We start from the raw sequence: 16,212 nt of genomic DNA on the forward strand, positions 1-16,212 counted from the left end.
GCCTCTTCTACTGGGACTTGGCTACATATGTTTATAGGTTTACTGCTGTTCTCACTTCTCTTCCATTGGTCTATGTTACTGTTTTTTATGCCAGTACTGTATTGTTTTGATTGTAATTACTATATCACTGTCATCCCATTGTTCATCAATTTGCTCGAGTGGGTGCCAGTAACGTCTCCATTCATCCCAGCCCTGAGATTTTAGCAGCCTCTCCTTACTCGTCCTTCCAAACGGTACATGTTGGGGGACAGTTTGATAGCAATATAATTTGAAATCAGGGAGCATATGTTTCATCTTTGCCTTTTCTTTCTCAGTATTGCTTTGGCTTACTCAGGAACTTTTTGTGTTTCCATACAAATATTAGAGTTGTTTGTATGTTTCCTTTACAAATGACATTAGAATTATTAAAAGAATTATACTAAATTATATTGAATTATATTGAAGTGTAGATTACCTCTATCTATGAAACCAATTATTTCAGTCTTTATCTACATTAAATATTTCCTCTATCTACAAAACCAATTATTTCTGTCCATAAACATGGAGTATCTTCCTATTTGTGTCTTCTTGGATTCCTTTCATCATGGTCACATAGTGTGGTTTTCATCATAAGGTCTTTCTCTTCCATGGTCAAGTTTATTCCAGGTATTTTACTCTTTTTGATGCTCTTTTATATGAGATTTTCTCCATTTATTTATTTATTTTTGATAAGTACATTGTTGACATACAGAAAGGTAAACACATTTTGCATATTAATTTTTATTCTGCAGTTTCACTAAATTTACTAGCTTTAGGATACTTAAGGGTTTGTATGTATAGAAGCATGTCATCTCATGTCATCTACAAATTTTGTTGCAGCTTCACCTCTTCCTTTCCTGTTGACTTCTCTGTATTCCTTTTGCTGGTCAAATTGTTCTGGCTCGGATTCCCAATACTATGTTACTTAATAATGATGAGAATAGGCACCTTTTTCTTATTCCAGACCTTAGAGGAAAGGCATTTAGCAACTGAGTATCATATTATACTTGAGTATTATATATCATGTTATCTGTTACTCAACATAATACTCAAGGATTTACTATAATACTCAAGTAATTTGTGACCATTATTACTATTATTATTATAGTAACATGGTTGCAATCGCATTAATATTTATGCTTTGGGCTTACAAAGTTACTGCACCTTCCCACTGCTGTCCTTATGCTGTTTCCAGTCCACCCCAGCCCTCCCCGCACACCTTGGTCACATCAGTTTTGGTGTCAGAGTCTAAGGTTTTGTTTTGTTGGCTACTATCCATTTCCTTTGTTTCATTATGTACGTTACATGAGTGAGATCACTTGGCATTTGTCCTTCTCTGACTTATTTAATGATACCCATGTTATAGCTTTAAAAGGCAAGACTTCTTTCTTGTATTTGACTTGTATTGCACTATGACCCCTTTTTTTTTCTCCCTCATCTGCATTGGGCACTGAGTGGATTTCAGACTTCGGCTCTTGTAAATAGCACTCAAGTGAACATAGGTGTGCATCCATACATATCTTTGTATTGTTTGGGGACCACGAGCAGCAGTGCTCAAGATTTCCTCCTGGATCTGTGGTTAGAGATCACCCCTGGCAGTGTTCTGGGGACCATATGTGGTGCCAGGGATTGAACCTGGGCCAGATGCATGCAAGTCAAGTGCCTTAATCCCAACACTTCTCCAGCCTCAGCTGTGCATATATCTTTTAAAAGTTTCTGTTCTTTGGGAGTAGATGCCAAAGAGCAGAATTACTGGGGCATACAGAGGAGGCTCTAATTTTACTCCTTTGAGAACTCCCTAGTCTTTTCCATAGAGGCTGAGCCAGTGGAGGGGGGTTTCTTTTTCATGGGATTCCCACCAACACTGGTCTCTTCTGGGCTTTTTAACATTCCCACTGGTATGAGCTGATACTCATTGTTGCTTTGATGCACATCCCTGACAATCCATGATGATGCACTTTTCCATATGCCTGTGGTCCTCTGTGTGAGGAAGTGTCTTTTCATCTCCTCTTCCCATTTTTTTTTTTATGGGAATGATGTTTGTTACAGAGTTTTGTGAGTGCTTTTTATATCTTGGTTAGCCTTTGATGCGTGGTGTGCAAATATTTTCTTCCATTCAGTAGGATATGGCTTTTTATTTTAGTCATTGATTCTTTCATGGTGTAGAAGCTTTTTAGTTTGTGTAATCCATTTGCTTATTTTTGTTTTTATTTCCTTTGACAATGGAACTGAGTGATTGATGTAAACATCCTGTAGGGTCGCCTGCCTTTTGCTTCTCTTAATGTATTTCAAGGATTCAGGTCTGTTATCAAGGCCTTTAATTGGGGTGATCAGCAGTTGTGTGTGGTGTGAGCTACAAGTTTTAATTTCATTTTTTCTTTTGTTTTTAGGCCATATCTCATTGTGCCCAGGGCTTACTCCCTGGCTCTATGCTCAGGGATCATTTCGTGTTTGGCTCAAGGGGCTACGTGAGAGCCAGGAATCAAACCCAGGTTGGATGCATGCATAACAAGTGCCTTATCTGCTACACTATCTCTCCATCTCTTAATCTCTTTTTTTTTTCATTGAATCACCGTGAGAACAATTACAAAGCTTTCAGGTTTAAGTCTCAGTCATACAATGATTAAACACCCATCCCTTCACCAGTGCACATTTTCCACCACCAAGAACTCCAGTATACCCCCTCCCACCCCCCACCCTGCCTGTGTGGCAGATGGTTTTCACTTTACTCTCTCTTTACTTTAATCACATTCAATGTTTCGATAGAAAACCAACTATTATTATTTGGAATTTTCCCCAACAATCAGACCTGCTGAAAGGCATCATTTGATAATTTGTTCTCTATTGCTGATAATGAAGAGCATATGATTGGATTTCTGGTATTTTAGTAATTAAGTCCAGAGGGATTTCTGCCAGCAGCCACTGGATTCCAAAATTGGTTTGTGTGCCTCTGAGATCATGGCCGTTCAGGGGCAGAGGAGTCGGTCGTGGGTGGTCGCTCGGGGTCTTGTCTGGACAGGGAGCAGCGCCAGTTCTGCCCCACCATCCTGACCTTAATCTCATTTTTTAAATGTGACTAACTAGTCTTCCCAGAATCATGTATTGGTTCCTTCACTTATTTTTTTTTATAATTTTTTTTTTTTTTTGCTTTTTGGGTCACACCCAGTGATGCTCAGGGGTTACTCCTGGCTTTTGCACTCAGAAATTACTCCTGGCGGTGCTTGGGAGCCATATTGGATGCCGGGGATCGAACCCGGGTCAGCCGCATGCAAGGCCCTACCCGCTGTGCTATCGCTCCGGCCCCGGTTCCTTCACTTATTAACTGTACATAAATTCAAGGGTATTAATTCTGGGTCTTCAATTCTATACCATTGATCTGAGAGTCTTATGTGGGTGACACAGTTTTGATTACTATAGTTTCATAGTATAGTTTAAAGTCAGGAACTGCAATGCCTCATACTTTGTTCTTAGAGTAGCTATGGCTATTCAGGAAGTTTCATGTCAAATTTAGTAGCATTTGTTCAATGTTCTTGAATGCTATTGCATGACATCTTGATAGGGATTAATCCCACTATAATACTTTGATCATTTTTACCAAACATAAATGTTAACTCTCCCACTCCATGAACTTGAGAAATATATTTCTATTTCCTATTTCTTTTACTACTGACTTACAATTTTTGATCTGTAAGTCTCTTAGTTGAATTTACTTCTTGTCTCTTTATATTTTTGGAGATAATTGTAAATGATTTAAAAAGTTTCCTCTCATGTATTTTGTATAAAGAAACGCAGCAGGTTTGTGTGGGGTTCTTGTAGTCTTCTACTCTATTATATTGGTTTATTATTTCTAAAAGTCTTTTGTGATCCATGAGTTTTTCTGTATATATTATGCCTAGCTGCAAATAACAATAACTTTTTTCCATATTTGAACCCCTATTTTCTCTTTGCTTACCTGCTGTGACTAGGACTTCCATTCCAATGTTAAATAATAATGGCGAAAGTTAACAGCTTGCCTTATTTATGACCTTAGATGGAAGGCTTTTAGGGTTTTTTTTTGTCATTGAGAATGAGTTATGGGTTTATTCTATACCCTTTTTGTTGAAGTTTTGAATCTTGTCAAAAAGCTTTTCTCTGCCATCTATTGACATGGTATGTGATTTTTATCTTTTTATTTTATGTGGCATATTAATTATTTGCACTTATCAAACCATCCTGGCATCCCTAGAATGAATCTTATTTAATTATGGTATATGATCCTTTTGATATATTGTTTAATTTAGTTCGCTGATTTTGTTTAGAAATTTATATCCATGTTCATCAGAGATCTTGGTCTGTAATTTTTTTTTTTGTCTTTTTGGGTCACACCCAGCGTTGCTCAGGGGTTACTCCTGGCTCTGCACTCATAATTACTCCTGGCGGTGCTTGGGGGACCATATGGGATGCCGGGTATTGAACCTGGGTTGGCTGTGTGCAAGGCAAATGTCCTCCCTGCTGCACTATCACTCCAGCCCCGGTCTGATTTTTTAAGAAAGTTTTATCTGTCTGCTTTTGGTATTGAGGTAATGCTTGCCTCGTGGAAGCTTTTAGTAAGGATTCCTGTTTGATTTTTCTGAGCAAGTTTGAGAACAACAGGTCTTTGGAGGCTCAGGAGAATTTACTACAAGTCCTGTCTGTACCTGGATTTTTGTTGAGGGGAAGACTTTCTTACTGTTGTTTCAATTTCCTTACTAATTGGTCTGTTCAAGTTTTCTCTTTCCTCCTGGTTCAGTCCTGGGAGGTTGTATGATTCTAAACATTCATTCATTTCTTCTAGGTTCTCCAGCTTAGTAGCATAAAGTTCATAGAAAAGTCCGTCTCTTTTATTTCTGAATTATCTATCTTAATTCTCCTTTTAATTTATTGCAATTTTGTTTTTTTCTTGAGTCTAAGTGTCAATCATCTTGTTTATTCTTTTTAAAACCAGCTTTTAAAATTTTTTAAAGAACTGTGATTTACAAAGTTATCGATAGTTGAGTTTTCGCATCTACTATTCCAACACCAATCCCACCATCAGTGTCAGCTTCCCTCCACCCTGTTCCCATACTCCCTCCCCCCATCCCTGCCTGTGGGGTTCCACACTTTGGTGTGGCTCAAAAACAAAACAAAAAAGCTCTTGATTTCATTTACCTTCTGTATTATGCTCTTGATTTCTACATAATTTATTTCTACTCTATTCCCCCCCTCATTCCCCCTACTTATTTTGGGCTTCATTTGTTACTCCTTTTCTGGTTTCCTGATGTAAGCCTGTATTGCTCTGAACTTCCCCGAGTACAACTTTTGCTGTATCCTGTGGATTCCTAAAGCTTCTCTCTTCATTCATTTAACAAATGTAATCTTTTAAATCTTTTGTTACAAATTAGATAACAAATGAAATCTTTTTTCAAAGATATATTTGCTTTTCTCTTTGACTCTCCTTGACTCTCTTCTGTTTGGTTGTTTAGTTAGTTTCCAAGTGTTTGAGTTTTTCCAAGCTTTATTATTATTTTTTAAATAATTTCTACCTTCATAGCATTGTGTTCTGAAAAGACAATTGATACTTTCTATTTTCACGGCTTTATGGACATTTCTTTTGTATTCCAGCATATGACCTATCCTGAAGAATGTTCCCAATGCTGGGGTCAGAGCGATAGCACAGCAGGTAGAGTGTTTGCCTTGCATGCACCCTAACCTGGGTTTGATCCCCTGCATCCCACATGGTTCCCTGAGCACCATCAGGAGTGATTTATGAGTGTAAAGCCAGGGATAACTCCTGACTTTTCAGGTGGGACCCCAAAACAAACAAAAGAATGTTCCCAGTGCAATGGAGATTTTGTATTCATGGTGAGAGTGGAGAGTCCAGTATAGTATTATATAGTCTTATACTGAGACATTTTCCTTCTACACTTTTTTTTTAGAATTCTTATACATGAATGTTAAGTGTATTAGTGCTTTTTCTGCATCTGTGGAGATATCATGACTTATCTTTTTTTGTAGATGTCACATTGATTTATTTTTTGCAAATATTGAATTGTCCTTGCATTTATGGAATAAATCTCATTTGATGACACATAGTGATCCTTCTAAATGTACTATTTAATTTTTTATTTTGTTGCTCTATTAGGATGATAGATTCATAAAATGAATGTTGTTGCTGGATTCATAAAATGAATCTGAAATTTTTCTCTCTTCAATTTTTAGGAAGGAGTTGAGAAGCATAAGTATTAAAATCTTTGAATATTGAGTAACATTCTTCAGCAGAGGACTTTAGTCCTTTTTTTGGAGTGATTTTTAAATCACTGTATCCTGTCATCCTGTTGTTCATTGACTTACTCAAGCGGGCGCGAGTAACATCTCCATTCGTTCCAGCCCTGAGATTTTAGCAGCCTCTCCTTACTCGTCTTTCCCAACAACTGGAGGTTCTTTCAGGGTCAGGGGAATGAGGCCTGTTTTTGTTACTGTTTTTGGCATATCAAATACACCATGGGGAGCTTGCCAGGCTCTGCCAGGTGGGCAGGATACTCTTGGTAGCTTGCCAGCCTCTCCAAGAGGCATATATACATATATTTTTAATTATTTCCCTCTATGATGATGTGTCACGTGGCTGTGAAGAGGCCGAGTGATCCAGGAATATGTTCACTCATGTGTGAGGCTCGGCCTGGGACCCGGGAGCAGAGATCCTCTGCCTGCTTCCCCCAATCTCCAGAGACCCAGGGGTCACACCCATAAACCACCTCCTGCCGGCACCAGATAATCTCATCGGTCACCCTCCAGAATTTACGGCTGCTTCTCCCGGAAGGGAGCATAAAATGAGGCCCCCATAGCCGATTTTTAAATAGTGAAAAAATTTCCATATTGGTAATTGCATATTCAAATTTCTAGTTTTTTCTTGTAAGGTTGTATTCTAAGAGATCTTTTTGAGATAGTTGCTCCAGAGAGACAATAAACTAGGGTTTCTGTAAGAGGTGAACCCAGAATTTTCCTTCTTTCATCTTGAAGCCATCACACAGGAAGCAGAGGCAATTGGAAGGTTTGGTTTTGTTTATGGTGTAAACTTGTTTTGTTTATGGCATAATTTTTTTTTTTAAATGGGTTCTTGGGGCCACGCCCGCCCGGTGATGCTCAAGGCTTACTTCTGGCTCTGTGCTCCTGGCTTTTTTTTCTTTTTTTTTTTTTTTTTTGCTTTTTGGGTCACACCCGGCGATGCTCAGGGGTTACTCCTGGCTCTGCACTCAGGAATTACTCCTGGCGGTGCTCAGGGGACCATATGGGATGCTGGGAATCAAACCCAGGTTGGCCACATGCAAGGCAAACGCCCTACTCGCTGTGCTATTGCTCCAGCCCCTGTGCTCCTGGTTCTGATTCAGAGGACCATATGGGGTCCACAGCTGGGCGCATGCAAGACATGTGAGAGTCTGTTGTACTCTTTCTCCAGCCCCTGGGTTGTTTCTGTTTTCTGAGTGTGGGGAGTGCTGCAGTGCAGTGGGCAGAAGCATAGAGATTGTTTCTAGGAGTCTTAAATCACAGGATACAGGATGACTGATGTGTCCCGTCTGCCTTGTAGGCTGTGATCTGGGGCCAGTGTGGTGCAGGTAGCTGCTGGAGACTTGGTGTAGTGAGCAGCTGGAAGCTTGAGCCCAGAATCAGGGCAAGGCTGGGCTGGGGGTCCCCAGTGTTTACAGTGACAGGAGGTTGGGACAAGATGACCCAGCAGAGAAGCGACAGGTCACAGGTGGAGCCCTGGGAACCCCGAGGACAGAGCCTGAGAGCTGAGACAGTCGAGGTGGCTGAGACTGGGGGAACCCGTGCCTGGAGTCCAGAGTGGATGTGGGGGGTGAGTGTCAGATGAACAGATGCCCTGAGATGGGCTGAGGGTGGGGACCAAGGATTCAGAGCCTTGGCGACGTCGCTGAGGCTGTGAGCTCTCGGGGGTGCCTGGCCCAGAGTTCCTTCCTCAGTGGTGACAATCCTCCTGATGCTTCAGAGTTCTGGAAGTATTACAAGACTCTGGGGATGGCCTTGGTCCTCTTCAAAGACCTTCAACATTTCACCCGCTGACATTTCCCACCAACATCCTTGAACAGCTACACTCTGGCCTGACGTGGTCTGACAGTCTTTCTTGTGTGGGGCCATGGGACTCCAGCACACGCCCGTGTTTCAGCGACAAAGTGTAAAGATCACAAGGCCTGCAGCTCAAGATGGCAGGAGATGCTCCGAAGAGCTACTTGTCCCTCCTGGGTAAGATGTAAAGTGTGCAAACGAGGTTCAGTCACACGATTCCTCACCAGTCCCAGTCACGAGCCACCACCAAAATCTGGCATAGTCTTCAGACCACAACAGAAGAGGAGCAGAAATGCTGGACAGAGCGAATGAAGCCAGTAAGGAACCGGCTACCATGGTGGACATTCGCCCAGAGAACGGTTCCCTCAGTCACACGGGGAAGGTGCCGAGCTCACTCCGCCAGGCTGGCAGTGTCCTGGCAAGGAGGGTCCCTTTCTGGTGCAGGGCCCCAGCGGACATGGCCCAGTGCCACCTTTCCTCAGCATTCTCCAGATGTGACTATTTGGAGCCCCTTGAGCCCCTGTGAGCACCTGCCCCAGGTTGCTCCCCGGGTGGGGCACCGGGGTCTGGGGGGTTGGGAGTGTCCCTTGCGGGCAGCCCCGGACACGGGGCTCATTCTCGGAGCCTCTTGTTTCGGCCTCCCCTGCTCTCCCACCGGCTACTGCCCAGGAGGCTTTGCCGAGCACCTGGTGCTAGTGTGGCACGCCCCTAGGCCCGAGCCCATGTGGGTGGGTGCACCAACAAGCAGCTCAATTGCCTGTCCACATGTCCTTGGCCAGCCTGCAGCCCCATCTGTCACCTGGTCACCACACCACCTTTTTTAAAAAATTTTATTGAATCACCGTGAGATAGTTACAAGCTTTCATGTTTGACTTACAGTCACACAATGATCAAACACCCATCCCTCCACCAGTGAACATTCCTCACCACCGATATCCCCGGTATAACCCCCCTTTCCCACCCTCCCCCTTCCTCCATGGCAGACAATATTCCCCATACTCTCTCTCTACTTTTGGGCATTATGGCTTGCAACACAAGAGGACACTGAGAGGTCATCATGCTTGGTCCATTATTTACTTTCGGCACACATCTCCATCCCAACTGGTTCCTCCAGCTATCATTTTCTTAGTGATCCCTTCTCTATTCCAGCTGCCTTCTCCCCTCCGCTCCTGAAGCAGGTTTCCAGCTATGGGGCAATCCCCCTGGCCCTTGTATGTACTGTCCTTGGGTGTCAGCCTCATGTTGTGTTGTTTTATACTCCACAAATGAATGCAGTCCTTGTATGTCTGTCCCTCTCTGACTCATTTCACTTAGCATAATACTCTCCATTTTTATCCATTTATAAGCAAATTTCATGACTTCATCTCTCCTAACAGTTGCATAATATTCCATTGTGTAGATGTACCAAAGTTTCTTGTAACCAGTCATCTGTTTTAGGGCACCGGGTTGTTTCCAGATTTTGGCTATTGTGGACAGACCGCACCTTCTGCTTCAGGCTTGTGGTCGGGCATGGCTGGGTCCCCAGGGACCTGCCCCGCCCATCAGGCTGTTCTAGTCCTGAGGTAGGTGCTCCCTGGTGGCCTGAGCCACCCCCTCCAGAGAAAAATGGCAGGTCACACGTTACCTGTCACGTACAGGCGTGCATGTGCGCAGCCTGGTCCTGGGCAGACCCGCTGCAGACCCCCTAGAGGACACGCCGGGCTCCCCTCCCCTCGCTGTGTGTCCCCCTGGTCCCCGGCTCCATGCAGGCCAGGCGGCCAGCCCATGCTCAGGCCCATCACCTCAGGTCTGGCGCTTGGATGACTGCCCTGGACTGCAGGGCCTTTCCCGGGGCGGAGGTTTCCTGATCCCAGAAGACCCTGCACCCACTGAGTCTCCCGAACCCCTCAGTCCCGGCGTCATTGGCTTTCTGTCCCGACAGCTGCAGCCATTCTCGGAGAGAGGTCCGCTCTGCAGGGCCCCGGGCCTGGTGCCCCCGCCAGACCCTCTGAGCTGGAGGAGCAGTGCGTGCTGCCAACCCAGACCGGGCTGGGGTCCCAGGGCTGGGGGCCAGCAGCATGCCCTCAGGCCCCGACTTCAGTTCTTTGGGGTGAATACCAGGAAGGGGAGTCCCTGGGTGAGCTGCTACTTCTGGATTTCAAGGGAGCCAACCTGTTTTCTACGGGGTCCAAGGCACTTCACAGCTCCCAGCAATGTTCTGGGGTTCCAGTGTCTCCACATGCTGGCTCGACACTAAGGGGCTCGACGAAAGCCGGGAAGCTGGGTCAGTGGGAGGCAAGGAAAATGACCGCTTCCGCCGTATTTTCATTAGCTTCTAAATTTCTCGTCCGATTCATGCCCAACTGTGGCAGAGAGGAGTCTGAGCTCTTCCCAGGGCCTCTCGGGAAGCTCTGAGCATGGTGCCAGGTGGCCCTGGGCCCCCTGGGAGTGTGGGCTTCTGCTCTCGGGGACCCCTTCCCTGAGCCCAGAGACAGACCCAGGCCCATGCCGCACCCCCCCAGCCCTGACGCTCTCTCCTCTCCAGCCGCCCTCTTACTGCAGGCTCCAGCTGTGTCTGCCTGCTGGACGCTTCTAACCCCAGGGCTGGGCTTAGGGGTGCTCTAGGCGGTTCACCCTGAGCTCCCGCACCCACTTCAGCTTCCTGTGGGCCCGTGGCAGATCCACCCCTCAGCCCTCCCACTGAGAGCAGACAGCAGCCGCTGAGCTGGGAACTCCCAGGACGGGCAGCCCAGACAGCGCAGGGGTCTGCACCCACCCCGCTTCTCCTCCAAGCCCCGCCAGGGAGGCCCTCACCCTGGCAGCGCAGTGGCAATCAGAACCAGCAGGAGAGAGAATCCAAACTTTCATACGATTGGTTTAATTTTTTTTTTCAGCAGGAGAAAAAAAAGAATAAAGTTACAAGATTCTTTTAATATTTTCACAATGTTAAAACTAAAACTGAGCTCTAGGCTACATGTGTAAGTAAATCTAGAACACAAAAGGGTTAAATAAGATTTTCTCTCTTAAAGATACAAGAATTTAAGCTTTCCTTACATTGAACAAACTTCACAGAACAGATACTGCAGGGGCACAGCCCTCCCGCCCCCACCCCCAGTCTACCCTCGGGAAGTGAACAGGGCTTGGCCCCCGCAAGCCGCCTGCCCCTCGCTGCCGGGCCTGAGGGGGCGGAGGGGCATGGGTTGGCCTCTTCGGGGTGGGAGCCTGAGGAAGGCTGTGGCTGGAAAACAGTGGTAAACGCGGGCAGACTGGGCGCCCTGCCCTGGGCTGCCCGAGAGCAAGACGCCAGGCTGGGTCCTGAAGCAAGAATTAAGGCTGGAGATTTTGCAGCGGATTCCACTCGGGGGTGGGGGTGAAGAGCATGATTTCCTAGTTCAGTATTTTGGACCAAAAAACATTTGTACTTGTAGGTGTTTCGCTGCTAATTTGCAGAGCTGAACTGTTGGCTGTGGTGTAAGAGGGAAAGTTCCAGAAGCCTGTGGGCAGATACAAACCGTCTCTGCAGGAGCCATGTCCCCTCAGACCTGTGTCAGACGGGGCAATGGGGCCGCTGATGCCCACGCAGGTGTTCAAGGGCATCTCACTCCTGCGACCCGCCGCCCCCAGCCCTGTCAGGCCAGGGCCACCTCTGCCCTCCCCGCCCCCTGCCCGTGGGACAGGACGCACGCAGAGGGCAGGGCGAGGTTGGCCTGCCAGCGCCTCTCCGCTCCCCCAGGTTGGGAAACCTCTTCTGAAGGAAACTGCCAACCTGGACAGCTGGCGCAGAGTCACAGGCAGCGGGTGCTGCGCGTCTGAGACCAGCCTGGCCGGGTCAGCTCAGGCCCCCGACCGCGGCCCGGGGCACTGGGTCCGGCGAGGGAAGGCAGGTCTCGGGCTGGGCTAGTCTTGAGTGGAGTAACTTTCAAAGTGAGGTTATTGTTTGTCTTCTTGTGTGAGGAGTTTTTTCATAGCAAGTCAGATAAAAAATGTTCCTAAGAACCTGCCCCCCACCCCCCCGCCAGCTCTGGGGGCGCGAGGCCACCCCAGCCCAGCCCAGCCCCGCGGCCACTCTCAGCAGCTCCTGTGGCCGAGGCACGTGTGGCCGGCAGGTGTCCTGGCCACCAGGACTAGGGAGCAGGGAAGAGGGGCGAGGCCGGACATGAAGCAGTTTCTGGCAGCGCCGTGTGCGTGCGTCGTGGGGACTCTGACACCAGCTTCTCCTCCAGCGGCTCCAAGTCCCGTCTGGAACACTTCCGCTTAAGGCTTTTTATGTTTGACCCCAGCAGTGACAGGTATGTGTTGTTTTAAATCCACTAGCCATGCTCAAAAAAAATATTCTTCATGTTTTAATTTTATACAATGGCTAGCAGGCACCTTAGTAACCAGCCAGAAATCAATTTCAACCACCATCAACCCCTAAACTACAGTACCAGGATGGCTGGCTAAGAGGGAACGGACTGGCTGTAGTCTGGCGCGCCCAGTACAAGGTGTCTGGCTGACTTTGTCCTAAATAAGGCTAACATTAGTGAACTAAGAACAGCGTCGTGTGGCGGCCGTGTGGCCTTCAGGAGCACCCCTCCCCGATGCGCTGGCAGGAGCGCCCCACCTTCCGGTCCAGCTTCACCATCTTCATGATGGCTTCCTCTCGGCCGCGGCCCATGTGGTCAAACGTACAGTCGTGCTGCTCCGGGAGGCGGTGTAACATGCAGAACACGTAGCCTGTGGCGCAGGGGAGCAGAGACAGGTGGTTAGGGGGCTCCGAGCAAAGACCCAGCCCCAGCGCCCCCGCGGCCTGAGGGGCACAATGCCCCCAAGGGCCACTGCTCTGAGGCAGCCCCTGCTTCCAGTGTGGCTCCTGCCCGGACCTGGGAAGTGGACAGAGGTGACCACTGCAACGAGGGGGAGAGTGGCCGCAGGCCCCAATCCCTGCCAGCACGACGGGCACTGCGGTGGGCACAGTCACCCACTCCTCCCGGGGTGAGAGGAGCAGAAGTGACAGTGGCGATAGTTGAATCCTCTGGGACAGCTGGGCTTGGGCAATGAGTGATGGAGCCATAACCACAAGTGAGCGGCTCCCAAGGGGAGCGGGGTATCTCCAGGGCTGCGACGCATCACGTGGGAACAGGAAAGAACGGAAACGCCAGTTCAGAAGCTCGCGCACGTGCTGCTGCGTGTCCCTCTGGCAGGGAGAAGGGAAGCCGCACCCCGGGGTTTCCCACAGCCTGACCCCGCCCCGGGGTTTCCCACAGCCTGACCCGCCCCGGGGTTTCCCACAGCCTGACCCCGCCCCAGGGTTTCCCACAGCCTGACCCCGCCCCGGGGTTTCCCACAGCCTGACCCCGCCCCGGGGTTTCCCACAGCCTGACCCCGCCCCGGGGTTTCCCACAGCCTGACCCGCCCCGGGGTTTCCCACAGCCTGACCCGCCCCGGGGTTTCCCACAGCCTGACCCGCCCCGGGGTTTCCCACAGCCTGACCCCGCCCCGGGGTTTCCCACAGCCTGACCCGCCCCGGGGTTTCCCACAGCCTGACCCCGCCCCGGGGTTTCCCACAGCCTGACCCCGCCCCGGGGTTTCCCACAGCCTGACCCGCCCCGGGGTTTCCCACAGCCTGACCCCGCCCAGGGGTTTCCCACAGCCTGACCCGCCCCGGGGTTTCCCACAGCCTGACCCGCCCCGGGGTTTCCCACAGCCTGACCCCGCCCCGGGTTTCCCACAGCCTGACCCGCCCCGGGTTTCCCACAGCCTGACCCGCCCCGGGTTTCCCACAGCCTGACCCCGCCCCGGGGTTTCCCACAGCCTGACCCCGCCCCGGGGTTTCCCACAGCCTGACCCCGCCCCGGGGTTTCCCACAGCCTGACCCGCCCCGGGTTTCCCACAGCCTGACCCCGCCCCGGGGTTTCCCACAGCCTGACCCGCCCCGGGTTTCCCACAGCCTGACCCCGCCCCGGGGTTTCCCACAGCCTGACCCGCCCCGGGGTTTCCCACAGCCTGACCCGCCCCGGGTTTCCCACAGCCTGACCCCTTAACTGGAGGAGCGGAGGTGCGTGTCTGCGCACTGTGTGGGAGCCCAGTGGTGCGGGCTGACAGCCTGGGGGGCCAGTCCTGGGCTGTGACTGGGTAGGAAGCGGGGAGGAGGCCCTCTGGGGACGCAGGACTGCAGGTGCCCTGGGCACTATGAGGGTGACACTTCCTTCCTACTTTCTGATCAGTCTTGAACAACCCGGGGGTGCAAATGCATGTGTGACACCAAAGGTCCACAGGGGCTCCTGGAAGCGGGAGACACCTGCCAAGGCTGGCGGGCTCCTCACCACCAGCGTGGCCTGCAGGAGTCTGCACCCCCAGACTGCTAAGCGCCCCGCCAGGACCCCGCACTCATGCCCCAAGCACACAGCCCCCCTCAGACTTCCTTCTGTCCAGCCTGGGTCGGGAGTTGGCCCTGCAAGCCGGTTCTTCCAAGCCCGCTACCCTCCAGCTCTGCAGGGGTGAGCGAGGAGCGGTTGGGAGAGCAGCAGGAGCGCAAGGCACGTGAGCATGCGGCTCTGCCCGGCCAGGGCCGTCCGCTGCGCGTGAAATGCATTATTAACTGCTTCCCAGGGAGACAGTGTGCTCCACTCTAAATTGGGATTGGGCTTAAGGAAAAGAACGGAGATGACTTTTTTTGTCTCTTGAGAAGCCCAACTCCTACTCGGTCCAAGAGCAAAGTTAAGATTAATGAGCTCCTGTTTCTATTTACTGATAAGTTCATTAGTTGCAGATATTGGATACCAGTTGTCTTTCCCCTCAAGGCCCTCCTAGAGGAAGAGCGGATGGCCCCGATCTGTCCCCTCCACCTGGCAAGCACACCGTCTGCCACTGGGAGGGGAGCCCAGTGCCAGGCCGGGTGGGGTGAGGCGCCACAGGATGTGGCGGGAGGTGAAGGCATCTGTCACCAGTCCTGCTGTTCTGTGCTCTCCGCCTCGCTCGGCTCCCCCTTTCCTTCCCTCCTCGATGGCTCTGGGATGGTGCAGAAGGTCCCCAGGGCTCTTTGGTGCTGATGGATGGTGCTGGCCGGATAAAAGTAGCAGGAAATGGATTGCCTCTGAAATGAACTCGGCCTGGTTCCGACTCACACCTCATCAGTCAAAGGCGGGCTGGAGCAGAGGGCAGCTCCGTGGGTCCCAGCCCTGCTTACGTGGGCCGGGGAAACCAAACCAGCGCTGTGAGAGCCCCGCCCGCTGGGTGCTGCACCTGCACACAACCTTCTTACCTGCACTCGACGCCTTCTTCCTAAACCCAGGGGAGGGGTTCTAAGCAGCGCCCAAGGTCCAGTCATGGCACTCCTGGGGCTGAGCTGGGGGAGAGGGCACGCAGGCGGGCTGGGCACTGACCCTGGGGCCCTGAGCACGGCAGGTGTGACACCACCCCTTTGAGACACCTCTCATGCCCTGAATTTGATTTTCAAAAGGTGAAAACCATGAAACGGCAGCTGAACTTTAGGAGCAGCTGAGAACATATGCCACTGTAATTCTCGGGGGAGAGTCAGGGGAGCGTGGAAGGCTCACTCTCCAAGTGCTGCACTGAGGTCAGTAGCTGCATCAATAAGGCTCAGTTCCCTCTCGAGTCACCCAGAGGAAGCTGGAACTACCCCAGGTGCTGAGTAGGTGTTACTCATGGCCCTGGTGACTGGGGGGGTGGGCTATCCCGGGGAGGGGGTGGGTCCGGTGTGAAGTGACTGCTACAGGGGATGAAATTCCTTTTTCTTGGTAGCCACAGATGTTTCCAGAAAGCACCGAAAGTGTCATGAACCCTCCACTGCTCTCTGATTGAATTCTGGGACCATGCTGGGTACAGAGAGATGAGCACAGGCCGCTGGGGAGGATGATTGCTCTTAATTTCAATGATGAACGTACTGCAAAGCGCAAGGGGATCTGCGGGCTCCATCAGCTGGCAGCCTGAGTAGCCTCCACTGTTGGCCAGAAGCACCGCCCCGCCCAGAGAAGGTCAAACAAGGCAGCGTCCTGAGGGACAAAGGCAGGAGAAAAGCCCAGCAGCTGGGGGTATCAAGGAATCACGCAATGCTCTTTCTCCTGATGGGAAACAATAACAACAAACCCCCAAACTGAGTGCCACAATGAGACTCAAGCTTTCACTCACACAGGAGAC

The 16,212-nt window shown here is 50.1% G+C and overlaps 1 protein-coding gene across 2 annotated transcripts in view; it reads right to left on the reverse strand.

Moving 5' to 3' along the window:
- Window positions 1-10,930: 10,930 nt before the first annotated feature.
- The window catches only part of ZFAND3 (zinc finger AN1-type containing 3), a 302,188-nt gene continuing 296,906 nt past the window's right edge, over window positions 10,931-16,212 (reverse strand). For both annotated transcript variants that reach the window (XM_055138548.1, XM_055138547.1), the window contains one exon: window positions 10,931-12,789. In XM_055138548.1, coding sequence (XP_054994523.1) covers window positions 12,635-12,789 — 155 coding nt within the window. In that variant the 3' untranslated portion in view covers window positions 10,931-12,634. The remainder of the gene's footprint in view (window positions 12,790-16,212) is intronic.

Source organism: Sorex araneus, chromosome 5 (genome assembly GCF_027595985.1).
Source record: "Sorex araneus isolate mSorAra2 chromosome 5, mSorAra2.pri, whole genome shotgun sequence".
Classification (NCBI taxonomy): Eukaryota; Metazoa; Chordata; class Mammalia; order Eulipotyphla; family Soricidae; genus Sorex; species Sorex araneus.